A 16,163-nucleotide genomic window follows, 5' to 3' on the forward strand; every position below is an offset into this window, starting at 1 on the left:
TGGTGGTGATGGTCATGATGATAGTGGTGATGGTGGTGATGGTCATGATGGTTGTGATGATAATGGTGATGATGGTGGTGATAGTGATGATAGTGGTGATGATGGTGATGATGGTGATGGTCATGATGGTTGTGATGATAATGGTGGTGATGACAATGGTGGTGGTGGTGATGGTCATGATGATGGTGGTAGCAATGTTGATGGTGGTGATGGTCATGATGGTAGTGATGACAATGTTGATGGTGGTGATGGTCATGATGATAATGGTGATGATGGTGGTGGTGGTCATGATGGTGGTGATGGTGATGGTCATGATGGTGGTGGTGATGATGGTGCTGATGGTGATGGTGCTGATGGTGATGATGGTGGTGGTGATGATGATGGTAAGGGCAATGCCAGGCCCTAGTGAAACTCTTTACACATAGTATCTCATTCAATCCTCAGAATAACCCAAGAGGAGGCTCTGTGATTATTCCTGTGTCAGAGTTTGGGTGCAGTGTCAGGGAGGATAAGTGATTAGTGCCCTGAGCGGCAAGTAGCTTACACTCCAGCTTGGGCCCCATCCCGACTGCTGCCTGCCCTGCCATGATACGTATAAAGCCAGCCGGAAGACAGGAGCATGGCAGGCAGCAGACAGAGTGGAGAGCTGGCTGGCCATCGATGCAGATCTTCAGCAGCTGCAGTGGTTGAGCCAGAACTGGCTCCCAGCTTCCTCAGCAGGAGGAGAAATGACCTGATCATCGCGGTAGCATCATGGCCGGGAGGAAGAATGTTCCACACTCCCACCCAGGCACGCCATTTCTAGCCCTGAACTCTGAAACAAACTTCTCCTGTGTGTCTGGCTGCAATTCCATTTTTGGCGGCTGCCTGGTTTTGGGAAGGCCCTTGCGCTGGTTGCTTTCAGGCCTCTGCCCGAAAGAGGGAAGGAGCTGTGGGAGGGCTGAGAGGGCAGCAGCCCCAGGATGCCCGCGCGGTGGGATTCTGAGACCTCGCCCCTCTCTCCCCCCGACAGAAATGCCTAGAGCTTAAGACGAGCCTGCTGGCCCGGCAGAGGGGCACCCAGTCATCCTTGGACCGCCTGCGGGCCCTCCTGAGACTGATGCAGGGCGAGCAGATGCTGCAGGTCACCATGACGACCACCAGCCCCGCCCCACTGCTGGCCGGGCCCTGGACCAAGCCCCCAGCGGCAGCCATGCGCTCCGCCCTCCAGCACCCCCAGGGGCACAACTGACCCTGCGGGAGCCGCTTCACACCCACGGAAGGTTCCTGGGACCCTGCTCAGCAGACCTGAGGGTTCTGTCCGCCTTAATTCATAAACACTATGAATTTCAGATGAAAATAAAACCTGACCGAGAGAGACAGAGGAAAGAAGGGAGAAGGAACTGGGTGGAAGTCCTAGAGCCAGGGCGGGTGGGGATGGAGTCCTCTCCCTCCACATTTAGACGGGACACCAAGAACAGCAGGGGGGCGCCTGACGGCCGGGCGCACAGTCAGCCCCTGGCTGTTGGGGGGCTGCCCAGCCTCCGGCTTCCGGGCACAGCTGTCTCCTCGGCCTCGTGCTGCCCCCGGGAGAGAGAAGGGCAGAGGTTGGGAGGGGAGCCAAGAACCCGAAGACCTAGCTGAGTAGTAGCGGTAGTTGGGACGAGCAGTGGGTAGCGAATCTAGGTAGGACTCCGCGCCCCTCCCGCTCAGGGGCCCCGGGGCTCGAGGCCGGGACGCTCCAGCGCCTTCCCAGAACACAGGCCCCTGTCTGTCAGTATTATTAGCATTAAGAGTCACAGCCGTTGAACTTGAAAGAAACTACGAGGTGGGTCCCTCGGGGAGGGACTCTGCAGTCTCCACCTGCCAGGGCCTCCCCGTGCCCCCCGAGTCTTCGGAGCGCCCGCTCTGTACGCCTCCTGCCCTTTGCCGACCTTCTGGACTCATTTTGCCATCGATGTATTTTTCTCATGGAGTTTTTGGGCAAGATGGAGCTGCAAGCATGCAGGGGAGGCCTTTGGCGGGTTTTCTCTTCGGGGTTGAATCATTCAACTTAAGACTGAAGCCTTTTCTTTTCTCCTTTCGAAGAGCCGATAAAGTATTCCATTCCTCTTTTCTTGCCAGTACAGACACTTATGCCAAAAATAACTTTACATTTTTGTATGGCGTTTTTATTGTAAGATATTTAATGTGAAGCAGGGATGCTTGCTGACTTCTTTTCCTGCTTACAGTGGTCTCTGCTGCAAGGTACGAATGCGAAAACCCCTCCTGGGGGTCTGCCAAACTGGAGAGCTCCAGAGGGTGCTTTCAGAAGGGGGGGCGAGGGTGGGGAGGGAGAGGGGGCAGTGGCCTCGGGAGGGTTTGGCCTTGGGAGATGCAAGAGTCCCTCTTCTTGCTGTCTCCTTGCGTTCGTGAGAGCTGAGGGCGCGCACGCGTCACACAAGGGCTCCCGCGCCCCGGGGTGGGATGTCCACCCAGCAGCTTCTCCAGTCCTGAGGGACGTAGCACAACAGGATAAGCATCCGGAAGCCACCGGGCTCCCACCCCAGCATATCACACGGTGCCGAATTGCATTGAACACAGGTGCGCGTGTGCACACGCGGCCCCAGACACACACGCACGCAGACAGGTGCAGAGCAGGGAGGCTGGCCAGGATCCCACAGACTGCCATGGTCCCTCCTGTCATTTTCTCGACTCCGGGAGAAACTGTGCTGTACGATACAGATCTATTTTAATACACTTAACACTGGGTTGAACAAGATTTTTATATTCTTTTATTGATGAACAAAGTGAACTGTGAGACACACGTCTTCTATATTGGTTACTCTAGATGCCAATTATGCATTACCGCGTGGCTTGCGATGTAAATGTCTTCAGGTTCCTTCTTGTTGGTTTGTTTTTCTTCTTGGATGGATTTAATTGAATTAAATTTAAAAAAAAAATGTAATGGGAGGATATGGAAGGTTGGACCCGGGAGGGGTAGCTGCCGACGTGTCTTGAAGACTTAGTGTTTTGGACCAAGGAGGACCGTCCAGTGGATAGTGAGGATAGAGAAAAAGTGTTTGTCTTAAATATGCCAATGTAGTTTTCCTTCTGTATGATGTATTAAACTCGATCGATGATTTCAAAGCCGTGTGGTTTGCTTTGCCTTCAGCAGAGAGGCCTCTGGGAGCACGAGGGGCAGGGAGGGGGAAATTGGAGAGGTGGAAAATCAGGGTCCTGCCCCTGATGGGAGGGAGGGAGGGAGGAGAGAGCTCATGGGCGCCCCCCACGTGCTGATCCCCCCACCCCCACCCCGAGGTGGCAGGTGCAACTGTTGGGACCCAGTGGATGATCAGCAGCAACAGAAACCCACCTGGCCAGGCGCTGTGCGGTGTGGACACTGCTCCCTCACTTATTCCTGCTTCTCTCAGCCCATCAACAGCACCTGCTTTTTCTGTTGCACATGAGCTCCCACAACCTACCCACCTGGGTCTTCGTCCTTGGCCTTTCAAGAGAGCAGCCAAACTGGGGAGCCAGACCCCCTGCGTCCTGGCTCCAGACACTTCAGAGGCCTCCAGTCGGCCCAGTCAGGAGGGGAGCACACCTCTGGACCACCAGATGTGGCCAACGGTGGGGTCAAATACGAAGGGATGGCCCACTGGAGCCCGGGGACTGAGGGATGCACCCAGAGACGGGAGGGGTGGGCAGGGCTGCATGGCCCAGCCGGCGGGGTCTCTGGCAGCCCTGTCCTATTTCCAAGTGGGCCCAGAATCACAGAGTTTGGGTGGGGCCTCGAGTTCAAGGTGCCTCTGCCTGACCCCCGGCTGACTCCTCCAGCGCCCCTCTGCCTCCTTGAGAGCCGGCCCAGTCTCAGCCCCGGGGACACATGAGGACCCCCCCGCCCCCACCCTGCCTCAGAGGACTCAAGATTCCCTTCGGATTCCCGTCGTTCTAGGTCTCCTAATTTCCTCCCATCCTTTCGGGTCCCTCTCCAACCAGGCTGCCCCTCTCCCCATGATTCCCCTGGAGCTGCCCAATTCAAGGTCAGTAGTGACCTCTCTGTGGCCAGATCTAGTGGGGGACACGCTGACCATGCCCTCCAGCTGAAGGACACTCCCAGGACCCCCACTCACCTGGTTGTTCCAGTTTGTCTCTTCCCTGGGTCTGTGCTCTGACCTCTCCTCTCCTCCTGAATTCCTAGGCTGACCTTGTCCAGCCTCCTGGTTCTCTGTCTCTATGCTGACTGTTCCCTAGCTGTTCTCTCCAGGGCTGGGCCTCTGCCCGTTGGGCATCAGAAAGTGTCTGTCTCCGCCAGGCCAGCCCTCCTGCACCTGTCCCATCTCTGGGAGATTCCATCTTCTTAATACATGGGCCAGCAGCCCAGCGATCCCACCCTCCACACCTGCTCATCGGCAGCGCGCTCAGAATATAAGCAGAGGGTGGCCATGTGTCACCACCCACACCAGCATCACCTTGGTCTCAGCCAGCCACCTCACCTGGATGACTGCAGCTGTGGCCTTAACACGTGCTCCTCCCCCATCCCTCTGCCGCCAGCATGACAAAGCCTCTGCTAAACCCCTGCTGTCACTGCCCATCTTGCCCAGCAACAAGTCCTCCAAGGCTGCAGTCACTGCATTCTCTGGCCCTTTGACTTCCCTTCCTGCCTCTCTTCACTTTCCTCACTCTGTTCCAGCCGCACGGCCTCCCTGCTCTACCTGGAACCCACTTGGCATGCTCCTGCCACAGGGCCTTTGCACGGCTATGTCTGTACCAGGCATGCCCTGCTGTGTCTTGGACTGGCTTCCCCACTTGCTTGGGAATTTGACCACAGTCCCCTCAAGGTGCAGCTGTCCCCAGCCACCCTCCTTAAGACTTAGCATCTCCTCTCCTTCCTTGTTGTTTGATTCCTCAGACTTTTTCTTTTTTTAAAGATTTTATTTCTTTGACAGAGAGAGAGACACAGCAGAGAGAGGGAACACAAGCAGGGGGAGTGGGAGAGGGAGAAGCAGGCTTCCCACCGAGCAGGGAGCCCAATGCGGGGCTCGATCCCAGGACCCCGGGATCATGACCTGAGCCGAAGGCAGACGCTTAATGACTGAGCCACGCAGGCGCCCCTGATTCCTCAGACTAACAACTTTCTGTGACTTACCTTTTTGGTTTTGCCTGCTTCACGAAGGCAGGGAACTTGGTCAATTTTACTCACCAATTCCCAGCATCTAGAAGAATACCTGGCACACAGGAAGTAGGTGCTCAGTAAAGACTCCTGGAATACAGGAAGGTGGCTTTGAGAGACGGGAGCTGCCGGGCCTTGCGGCTGCCTCCATCCCAGCTCAGTGTCCTATCCCACGGCTTCCCTGTTCCCAGTGCAGCTGCCAGGTCCACTTGCCCAGTGAGGGTGGGGGCAGGGGGGTGAGGAAGCTGAGCCTGGGGAGGGGTGGGATCTCCAGGGACCCTGCTGCTACAGAGGGGGTGAACCCAGACTCTACCATATCCTTGTCCTCTAATCCCCAGGGGGTTCCAGGACAGCCTGCCCGGCTCCCATCAAGAGAGGCAGGGGCCTGGGGAGCTCCAGCGCCCCAACACAGAGCAGGAGTTCCTTGCAAATCTGGATGCGCCCCCGCCCCCTGCTATGAGAACCCCCTCCCTCCTGGGGAAGCCCCTCCATGGATTAGCTCTGCCATTAGAAATGGGGCCCCAGGGCGCCTGGGTGGCTCAGTCGTTAAGCGTCTGCCTTCGGCTCAGGTCATGATCCGAGGGTCCTGGGATCGAGTCCCGCATTGGGCTCCCTGCTCAGCGGGAAGCCTGCTTCGCCCTCTCCCTCTGCTGCTCCCCCTGCTTGTGTTCCCTCTCTCTGTCAAATAAAAAAGTAAAATAAAATCTTAAAAAAAAGGGGGGGGCCCAAAGCGTGTGGACACCTATAGTCCCTCCTGGCGCCCAGGTGGCCTTGTGCCCACATGCTGGAAAACTTGGGGTTCAACAGGGGTCCCCAGCGCCTTCCGATTCCCCGGCTCCATCTGACCTGGCCCCGGGGAGCAGGGCCCATCACAGCTCTGCGGTGCCCCCCAAGCAAGCTCAGGGGTGGGAGACTCCCTGGGGCTGGTCATCAGCTATGGTGATGAGGATTCACCACTTCCCAGAGGGCTCCCCCGGGGGCACTTTGTTTCCAGAAGCTGCCATAACAAAGCACCACAGACCACGCGGTTTAAACAACAGAATGAATTCTCTGCCTGTTCGAGGAGATCACGCAGCCAGCAGGCGCCTTCCGCCTGGGCTGTGGCCCTGTGCCCGCGCTCCCAGCCCTTCTGCTACTCCGCCTGCTGCACCCCGGGCACCTCTCGGGGTACAGGTGGACCGCTGCAGGCCGCCCTGCCCAGCCGCACGCACGCACGCTCCTGACCCAGCCACCTCGCCGGTCTGGGGCCGCGGATGGCGACCCAGGTGACGCTATGCACAGCTGCAAGGGGACAGATAAAGCCAACTAAGCACTGCTGAGCACACAGGCTGGCACGGAACCCAGCCCCTGCCCACCCTGTGTGTCCCCCAGTGGGGGAAGGGCGCTTCTTTTTTTTTTTTTAAAGATTTATTTAATTATTATTTATTCATGAGAGAGAGAGAGAGAGAGAGAGAAGCAGAGGGAGAAGCGGGCTCCCCACCAAGCAGGGAGCCCACGTGGGACTCGATCCCAGGACCCCGGGATCATGACCTGAGCCGAAGGCAGACGCTTAACCATCTGAGCCACCCAGGCGCCCGGGAAGGGCGCTTCTTAAACTAATCCCCCGAGGGGATTAGAATCCCCTCAGAATTCCCCGAGGCTCCCCAAACAATGCTACAGTTTCTGGGTGGTGTTGCTGGTGGGTTCTGGTGACAGCATGTCTGCACGGGGCTGGGGCTCATCCCGGGGAGAAGTCTGAGACCAGAGAGAGTGAGACCACCCGCAGAGCCAAACCTCAGGCAGCTGGCTGGAAAGGGGTCTCTCCCCCGGTACAGGACCACCGGGAGGATCCCACACCAGGCCACGGAGGGGGCTGGCCGTGGTTACCTGCACTGGCCACCTTCCATATGGTGAGGCCCCGACACCCACCCCCGAGGATCCCTGGGCTGCAGGCAGAGCAGAGGGACTCCCACCCACTTATAGGACAGTGCAGCTCCAAGCAGGTCCATTTTGAGGTCAAGGGACAGAGATCAGTTTGTTCCAGTGGCAGCAGGCGGTTCCCTGCGGTGTAAGAAAATGGGGCCGTGGAAGGGAAGGCGGCAGCAGGAGGACGCGGGCGGCTACGCTTCTACTCCCAGCTTCCTCCCTCACCCAGGGTTAGGTCAGCAGGAGTGGTCCTCACCGTCTCCCCAGGTGGGGCCCTGGCGGGGGCACTGCCCAGAACTGGAAGGGAAGCCTGGCCAGGAAGGGCCACCACTGGTACGCATCTCCTCCCGAATCCGTGTCCGGTGACTTCGTGTCGGTAGCTTGAAACCGTCCGCGGCGGGAGTACTGACACCGCGGAAATGGGCAAACGCTACACATCAGGGCCTGACATTCCTAGAGAGCCAGTAGTTAAACACCCACCAGCACACTGCTGTGTGTGCGTGTGTGTGTTTGCGTGCAAAGGCGTGTGTGCACGTGGGTGCTTATGAGAGAGATACGGGAGTGTGGTGCCAAAGAACGCTTGTGCCCAGGATTGGCCAAAGGTGCTGTGTTTGCAAATGCAGCACTAGATTCCTTACCTAATCTCCAGACACAAGCTGTCTGGATTTAGCCGTTGACCAGGAGCGGATGGCTCTAAATTGCACCGATTTCACAAGGAGGCTTACATATGATAATTAACACCTCTTCCTGCATGGATGCAGTTGAATCTGGCCAAATAACACAAAACCACAATTAGACCAGCCTTTTGGGGGGACCAAAAAATTACCCAAAATTTGGACAGAAGGTATGTCTTTAATGTCATTCTAGAGGAGCATTTCTCCAACTTGAGTGAGCATTGGAATCACCTGGGGAACTGGCTGAAACTCAAGATTGCTGGGTGCACCCCAGCTCCATGGATTCGTGAAAGGAGGGGCCACACAAGGCAGACCGTGCAGTCAGAGAGCTCCCCAGGAACCTCACTGGCACGTCAGGAAAGAAGCATCTGGCTCTCGAAGTCCATGTGAGCCTGGAATACCTTGGGGCCTTCTTTCTTTTTCTTTAAACTTTTAATTGAAGCTCCAATTCCCTCTGTATGATTCTCCACCAGCCTCGGCTCACCTGCAACCCATAGGGGTGTTCCCTGCGTGCCGAGTGACTGTGGGCCGGCTCTGTCCAGGCAAGCCAGCTCATGTTACCAACCACAGGGCTATGACCACACTTTCTCCAAAGGAGTTCGAATCTCAGCCACAGGGAGGGGGAGTCCTCCCAAGCTGTACCTTCCTTGGCTACTCTCATGCAGCCCTGCCCTCTTATACTTAGTGATGTTTATACTAACTTTTCAAATTATTGTGTGGTTTCTGTTTCCCTGATCGAACCCTGATACGTCTTATATTCTGAAACCTTGCTAAATCCATTAGTTACAGCAGCTGTTTTGTAGATTCTGTTTGGCTTTCTGCATAAACAATTATGTCCCCTGCAGAGACGGTCTTATTCCGGTTTCCAATCTTCGTGCCTGTTATTTTTTCTTGCCTTATTTCAATAGCCAGGACCTCCAATAGAATTTGAACAAAAGTAGTCAGACTAAGAATCCCTGTGTTTCTGATTCGAGAGGAAGTGTCAATAGTTTGACCATGAAGTATATTATTTAGTAGATAAAAATAGTTCTTAGTTTGCGTATAATAAAAAAAAAATCCTGAAAGATAGGAGTGTGTGGGTGGCGCAGTCAGTTAAGCGTCCAGCTCTTGGTTCCGGTGCAGATAATGATCTCAGAGTCATAGGATCGAGCCTTTTGTAGGGCTCTACACTCAGTGTGGATTCTGCAGAGTTTCTCTCTCCCTCTGCTCCCTACCCCCACTAAAATAAATAAATCTTTTTAAAAATCCTGGAAGATTAAATTCTGTCAAATGCTTATAACTACATTTCTTTAAAACCATGTGAGCTTTCTCCTTTATTTGGTAAATACAGTGAGTTATAGTAATCTTCAAATGTTAAGCCAACTTTGAATTCCTTAAATAGACTCTACTGGGTCATTGTGTAGTATCCTTTCATATTGCTTTACTGGATTCACTAATATTTGCTAAGTATTTTTGTATTTGTTTATGAGGGATATGGATCTATAGATATTTTTCTTTGCAATGTCTTTGTCAGATTATGGTATTAAACAAGTTGGAAAGTATTCTCTATTTTTTGAAAGAGCATCTTTATATTTGTTAGAATTCACCAGTTAAGACATCAGGGCCAGGAGTTTTATTTGTGGGGAGGTATTTTTGGTTTCCATGTAAATATTATACAAGGCTACTAGAATCTTATATTCCATTTTTTTTTTTTTTTTTTTTTTTGGTCAGGTTCAGTTAAGTTGAATTATTCAAGGAATCTGTCATCTCATCTACATTGAATTTTTGGCATAAAACTGTTCATAACATTTTTACTTATTTTACTATCTGTAGACTCCAAAGTGATAATTGCCTTTTCATTCTTAATTTGGAGTTTCTTTTATTTTAATGTGCCTAGCAAGGGGTTCTTGAATTTCTCTTTTCAAAGTTCTTGAATTTCTCTTTTCAAAAAACTTAACTTTTTTGGCTTTAATTTTCTTTTTAAATTTTGTTTTTTTTTATTTCTGTTATTATTTTATTCCTTCTACTGAATGGGTTACTTTGATATACATGTATATCAGATTGGCTCATTACAGTGAGAAGCACCCCCTGGACAATCAACTGTGACCATGGTTGGGGTCAAATACACATACACACACATACACATACACACACATACACATACACACACATATATACACACACAATATATATAATATATACACACAATGTATATATTTATATATAGTTTAAGTTAGAACATCAGTTGTTGATTTTAGACTTTTTATTTTTAATATAAGCATTTAGATTTTCCTCCAACTACTATTTCGTTTCCCAAATGTTGATATTTTGCATTAGTCTTCAGTTCAAATTATCTTCTCACTTCCATCATGATGTTTTGACACATGAACTATTTAGAAGTGTGGCTCCCTTTCTTTTAAACATTTTTTTCATATATCTAGGTTTTCCCTAGATAGGATTTCTTTGAAAACTTTTTTTTTAACATATAATGTATTATTTGTTTCAGAGGTACAGGTCTGTGATTCATCAGTCTTACACAATTCACAGCGCTCACCGTAGCACATACCCTCCCCAATGTCCAACACCCAGCCACCCCATCCCTCCCACCCCCCTCCACTCCAGCAACCCTCAGTTTCTTTCCTGAGATTAAAAGTCTCTTATGGTTGTCTCCCTCTCTGGTTTCCTCTTGTTTCATTTTTTCCTCCCTTCCCCTATGATCCTCTGTATTGTTTCTCAAATTCCTCCTATCAGTGAGATCATATGATACTTACTTAGATAGGATTTTTATTACTACCTTGATCCCATTGTCGTATTCACATGATTTCAATTCTTTTGAATTTACTGGAACTTATTTTATGCCCCAGACTCTGGTCTATATTGGTGATCATAACGTGTGCACGTGAGAGGAGTGTGTATTCTGTTGTTGGGTGCAGTACTGTGTAAGTATCATGCAGGTCAAGGTGATAGGTAGTGCTGCTCAGATTATCTATCACTTTACCAACTTTTTATTGAGCTGGTCTTTCAGCTGCTGAGATAGGATGCCAAAATCTCCAGCTATGAATATGGAAATGCCTGTTTATCCCTTAAATCTATTGTGGGATTTCTTCCTCCATGTATCTAAAGTTCTATTATTAGATGCATTCCCACTTATGACAGCCATGTCTTCTAAATAAACTGATCATTTTGTCATTATAAAAAAGGCCATCTAGATCTAGTAATACTCTGTTTTAAAGTCTGTTTTAGGTGGGTGGGGGGTTGGGTGAAATAGGGGATGGGGATTAAAGCATACACTTACCATGAGGGCACTGGGTAATCACTATATTGTATACCTGAAACTAATACAACACTATATGTTAACTATACTGTAATTAAAATAAAAACTTAATGGAAAAATGAACAAAAAAGTAAACCAATGCAAGTTCCTTAAAAAATAAAAATAAATTCTATTTTATATATTATTAATATAGATACCTTGGACTTCCAATGATCACTGTGTGCATGGTAGGTCTTTGCTTCTGTTTGCTTTCAACCTATCTCGATAAAGTGCACACAGTTATGTCTTGCTTTCATATTCATTTTGACAATATTTGCCCTGCCTCTTAACTGTGGAGTTTAGTACATTAACATTAGAAGATAATTACTGATAGGGTTGGATTTAGGTTTCCCACTTTATTTTTTTTCCTGTTTGTCTTTTTGTTCTCATGTTTACCCTTTCTTGCCTTATTTTGGATTTTTGAATGTTTTTGGAATTCACTTGCAACTTACTTATTTTTAAATCTTTTTGCATCATTTTTTTAGTAGCTGTTCTCGGGATCATAACATACAACCATACCTTTTTAGTTTACTTGGGATGACTTCTGTCCTACTCCATGTAAAATGTAGAAACCCTGAACCCACGCATCCCCGCTCTGTTGGACCTAATGCTACAGTTGTGGTATGTTTTATATCTACATATATCATAAAACCTGTAAGACGATTTTATAACTTTTGCCTTAAAAAGCCCTGCTTATTTCTTTAAAATTAAGAGGGAAAAGTATTCCTTTATATAATCCAGACATTTACCATTTCCAATGATCTCGATCATTTCCAAAATATCCAGGTTCCAATCTGTTCTCATTTCCTATCACCTTGAAGAATTTCCTTTGGTATTTCTTCTGTAGTGCAGGTCTGCCAACGAAAAGAATTCTTTAGTTTTCTTTGACCTAAAAAAAGTTTTGATTTAACCTTCAGTCTTAAATGTTTTTGGCTGACAAGAGAATTCTGATTTTGATACTTTCCCCCTCCTGTGAGCAATTTAGTGTTGTTCCTTTATTGTACTGGAACAAGATACTGTTGCACTGTCTTCTGGCCTTCATAGTTTCCGCTTGTAAGTCAGCTAGTCTCAATTGTTGGTCTTCTGTTTCGTTTTTCTCTGGATGCTTTCAAGATTTCCTCTTTATCTTTGGTTTTCAGAAGGCCCACTCTGGTGTGCCTGTGTGTAGTTTTCTTTGTAATTTATCCAGCTTGGGGTTCACTCAGATGATTGACTCTGACAATTTATGTCTCTCACCAAACTGGAAATATTTTTAGCCATTAATTTTTTAGTTTTTTTGTGCCCCACTCTCTCTTCTCCAGAACTCCAATTACACGTATGTAAAATATTCTGATATTGTCCCACAGGTCCCTGAGGCTCTGTTCATATTGTTTTTCAATCCTTTTACTGTTTATTTTTTAATTGAAGTAATCTCTACACCCAACGTGGGCCTCAAACCCACAACCCCGAGATCAAGAGTCACGTGTTCTACGTATTGAGCCAGCCAGGTGCTCCCATTTTACTCTTTATTTTATAGATAGGGTAATTTCTGTTAGGCTACATTCAAGGTCACCGACTCTCTTCTGTTATCTCCATTCTCCTATTAAACACAACCAGTGTTTTTATTTTGCTTTTGGGAATTCCCCCCCCGCCCCCGTAATTTCAGGTATTGTATTTGGTTTTCTAGAATTCCCCCTTTGTTTCCTATGATTTCTATGTTTATTTTTTACTGAGATTTCCTATCTTTGCATTTATCGTAAGCCTGTTTTCCTTTATATACTTGAGGATGTGTATAATAGCTATTGTAACATCCTTGACAGTTATTTCTAACACCTGCATCATTCTAAGGTTGGAGTCTGTTGATTGTTTTAGAGTAGGCTGCATGTTCTTGGTTCTTCATATAATCATTTTTCATTGCATGCTGAACATTGTTAATATTACGTTGTAGAGGCTTTTTGTACCTTTTGTACCCTTTTGTAGAGGGTTCTGCTGGAGTCAAGCCACAGACCCTGTCTATTGGTAGCTCAAACCTCAGGTTGGGTGTTTTATCCATAGCTGGTGTCTGTCCTACAGAGGTGTGGCTCAGGGATCAGGCAGAACTTGGAGCAGAGTTTATGCACAGAATTTAGGCTCTCCTGAGCTGGCTTTCTTCTGTATGAAATTCCCTGCCCACTGTCTGGTGACTGTTGTTGTCCCAAACTCTGTCCTCTGTTCTTCGAGCCAAAAAGACTGTGAATTTCTCCTGGAGATAAAGCCATTCTCACACAGGTGTGAACTTCAGTCTGGCTCAGCTTAAAAGCTACATAATGGAAGCTCATCCTGTGCTATTCACTTTTTCTAAGTGTGGACATCCCTCCAGAATCTGTCCTTGTTCATTCTCCAGTGCCTTCAAGTCATTGCTCACTTTTTTGTTTATTTTTGTTCTTTTGTATTTTGTCCAGAGCTCATAATGTTGTCTGTGGAAAGGTCAAATCCTGTAGGTGTTATTCAGCCATACTGGAAACAGAACACTTACATATACAAAACATGACAGAAATAGTTAAGGACCCTTTTGTTCTTCTGTCTGAGGAATCTGGTATGTCTCCTACCTATTCACTTTTTATGTGGAGACGTCTTCTATGTATATTGTTCAAAAAGTAATAATATTGGGGCACCTGGCTGGTTCAGTGGGTGGAGCACGCGACTCTTGATCTTGGGGTTGTGAGTTCGAGCCCCACGATAGGTGTAGAGATTACTTAAAAAATAAAATCTTTTTTAAAAAGTGTAACACCGTACAATTCATGAGGTAGACACAGGATGAGGGACTTTTAGGACTTTACACAAGTGAAAACACGGTATTTATCATCCTCTGATTTTTCTTTTCCTTCTCAATGTACTATTTGGAGATCTGCCATTGTTGAGGCATACAGATCCGCTTCGTTCATTTTTACTGTTCAGTCACATGGATGTAACTCCTTCATCTGCCATTTCTTCTAGTGATGGACACTCAGGCTGCACCTAATTATTTGCTCTGACAAGAACACCGCAGTGATGCTCTCGTACCTACCTCTTCGGTTCCTTGCCTAGACACACAACTGCTGGATCAGCTTTACCTTCACCAGCTTGCTAAACTGCTCTCCAAAGTGACTGGACCAATCTATCTCCCTACTGGCAGTATATAAAAGTGCCCGTTCCTCAAAATATGAACAGTGGTTATCTACGGGCAGTAAAATTTCAAGTGATTTTCACCTTCTCTTTCTATACTTTGTCACTGAATTTTTTTTCCCTTCTGAGCAGTGGTTGTTCTTACAATACAACAGCAGACTTTTTGTGATCAAACCAACAGCAGAACTTGCCCTTCCTTTCCCACCCTCTCCACGTCAGGGAAGACCACCACCCTCAGCTGCCCGCGTATCTCAAGATGAGAAAGCTGGGAGGTGCCCATGACTCTCTCCTCTGTCCCCTCCCCGCACTTGCCTGTGTCCTGTGCGCACTGCTTCAGCTCCAAATACGCTTCTTTGTGCATTTCTTTACTTATTCACTCCCCAACTATTCTGCAAGCCTCTGAGGGCAGGAAGTGCATCCTCCTCATTTCTGTATCTGTGGGACAGGCACTGCCTGGCCCAAAGCAGGTGCTCGAAAGCACATAGGGGATTGCAGAGTGGATACCGCCTTCCGCACTGTACCAGCAAGAAAAGGCTCGAGGAATGCACCCTGCTCATGCACCCACCGTGGGGGGAAAGAACTCCAAGCTGAGCCTTCTGATCTAGAACTCCCTGTGCTGGGCAAAATGACTGGCCCAGGACCCCAGGGCTGTGAATCTCAGCTGGTGGCAGAAGTGAGGTGCCCGGTCCTGGCTCCCCCCAGTGATGGCAGCCTGGCTCTCTCCGGGGCAGACCAGCCGCTTGCTTTGCCACTGACTTTCATGTTCTGGACGGGATTCAATAAATTCATTGTGGATATCAGCTACAAGTTCTGGGCAGCCTGCCTAATCTCTGGAGTCACTTAAATAAATCTCTGTCGTTTCTGCAAAAGTGAATGTTTGAACAATTTATTCCACACATCCTGTCAACAGAGACACCCTGGAGTCCTCATTTCCACATCACATTTCATTGTTTGACGCTGAAATGCACCACGCATGCTTGCCACACATTAGCACCGTAATCGCTCTCCTTTGCTGTGGAAATGATAGGGAAATGGTGCTTTGATACAAGGAAGGGTGACAAGGCCACGCTGTGCTGAAGCTGGGATTCCACAATTATCGTTCGTGAAAGGGAGACGGTTATCAAAGCAGCCACAGGAAAACGTCTTGGGGCCACCTCTCAGAGTCAGGAAATTTGAGACATACATTTCACAGCCGTGCGTCACACCGTAAACCCTTCTGCATAATGCACGAGATTTGATTTAATGTCGTTGTTAATTCTGCTGCTCACAGCGGTGCGCTCTTAAGGGACCCATCATTTTTATTTCAGGTTGTTTTTTTTTTTTTTTCCTGGCAACAGAACTCTGAGGCTTTTCTGGGCTTGTGCTGAATTGTGGGAGCACAGACCCCCTCCCGGGGGCAGGGGTGCAGACGGCAGGCAGCTTGTCCAGAGGCTGTGGCCGGGTCTCAGCTCTCCGTGCCAGGCTGTGGCGGGGTCAGAGCTGGAGGGCTGGGTTTGAAAAAAAGAAAAAGGAAGAAAAGAACAAGGCTTTGTGGCAGGACAGGAAATAAATGAAACCATGGTCACTTTCCAAGCTGCACAAGAGGACCGTTCTGGCCTGGGTTAGCTGAGGGCACGAGAAGGAGCAGGATGATAAAGCAGAGTGAGGGGTGGGGAGCAAACGAGAACCACCCCCCACACAGCAGGGACTCAGCTGCGTCCCCCCAGCTGAGCCCCAGCCAGCCCGACACCCACGCGAGCCCCGGCCAGAGCAGAAGAGACGCCCAGCCCGCTGCTCGCCCGCGGACAGTAATGAACAGCCGTGGCTCCAAGTGGCGGGCCACAGCAGTGGACCTGGATCCCAGCCGGACGAGGGCTCCTCACCGACAGACTCCCAGCGTGGCCCCAGTTCAGCCACACTGGGTTATGATTCTGAGGGATCCGTCATCTTATCTCAGCCCACAGCCCAAGAACGAGGCAGAAGGGCCAAGAGTCAGAACTCTGGCTGTTCACCAGAAGTTGAACGGCAAGTTTACAAAGCACAGGACAGCACAGAC

At 49.2% G+C, this 16,163-nt stretch overlaps 2 protein-coding genes across 3 annotated transcripts in view; one reads left to right on the forward strand and one right to left on the reverse strand.

Moving 5' to 3' along the window:
- PHF21B (PHD finger protein 21B) overlaps positions 1 to 1,231 on the forward strand; it is an 88,011-nt gene extending 86,780 nt beyond the window's left edge. For both annotated transcript variants that reach the window (XM_044915770.1, XM_021687799.1), the window contains exon 13: positions 1,013 to 1,231. In XM_044915770.1, the coding sequence (XP_044771705.1) occupies positions 1,013 to 1,231 (219 nt within the window). The remainder of the gene's footprint in view (positions 1 to 1,012) is intronic.
- A 13,773-nt stretch (positions 1,232 to 15,004) lies between these two features.
- The window catches only part of ARHGAP8 (Rho GTPase activating protein 8), a 66,638-nt gene continuing 65,479 nt past the window's right edge, over positions 15,005 to 16,163 (reverse strand). Inside the window, exon 14 of the mRNA XM_044915771.1 lies at positions 15,005 to 15,615. Coding sequence (XP_044771706.1) covers positions 15,602 to 15,615 — 14 coding nt within the window. The 3' untranslated portion in view covers positions 15,005 to 15,601. The remainder of the gene's footprint in view (positions 15,616 to 16,163) is intronic.

Source organism: Neomonachus schauinslandi, chromosome 5, assembly GCF_002201575.2.
Source record: "Neomonachus schauinslandi chromosome 5, ASM220157v2, whole genome shotgun sequence".
NCBI classification, from domain to species: domain Eukaryota; kingdom Metazoa; phylum Chordata; class Mammalia; order Carnivora; family Phocidae; genus Neomonachus; species Neomonachus schauinslandi.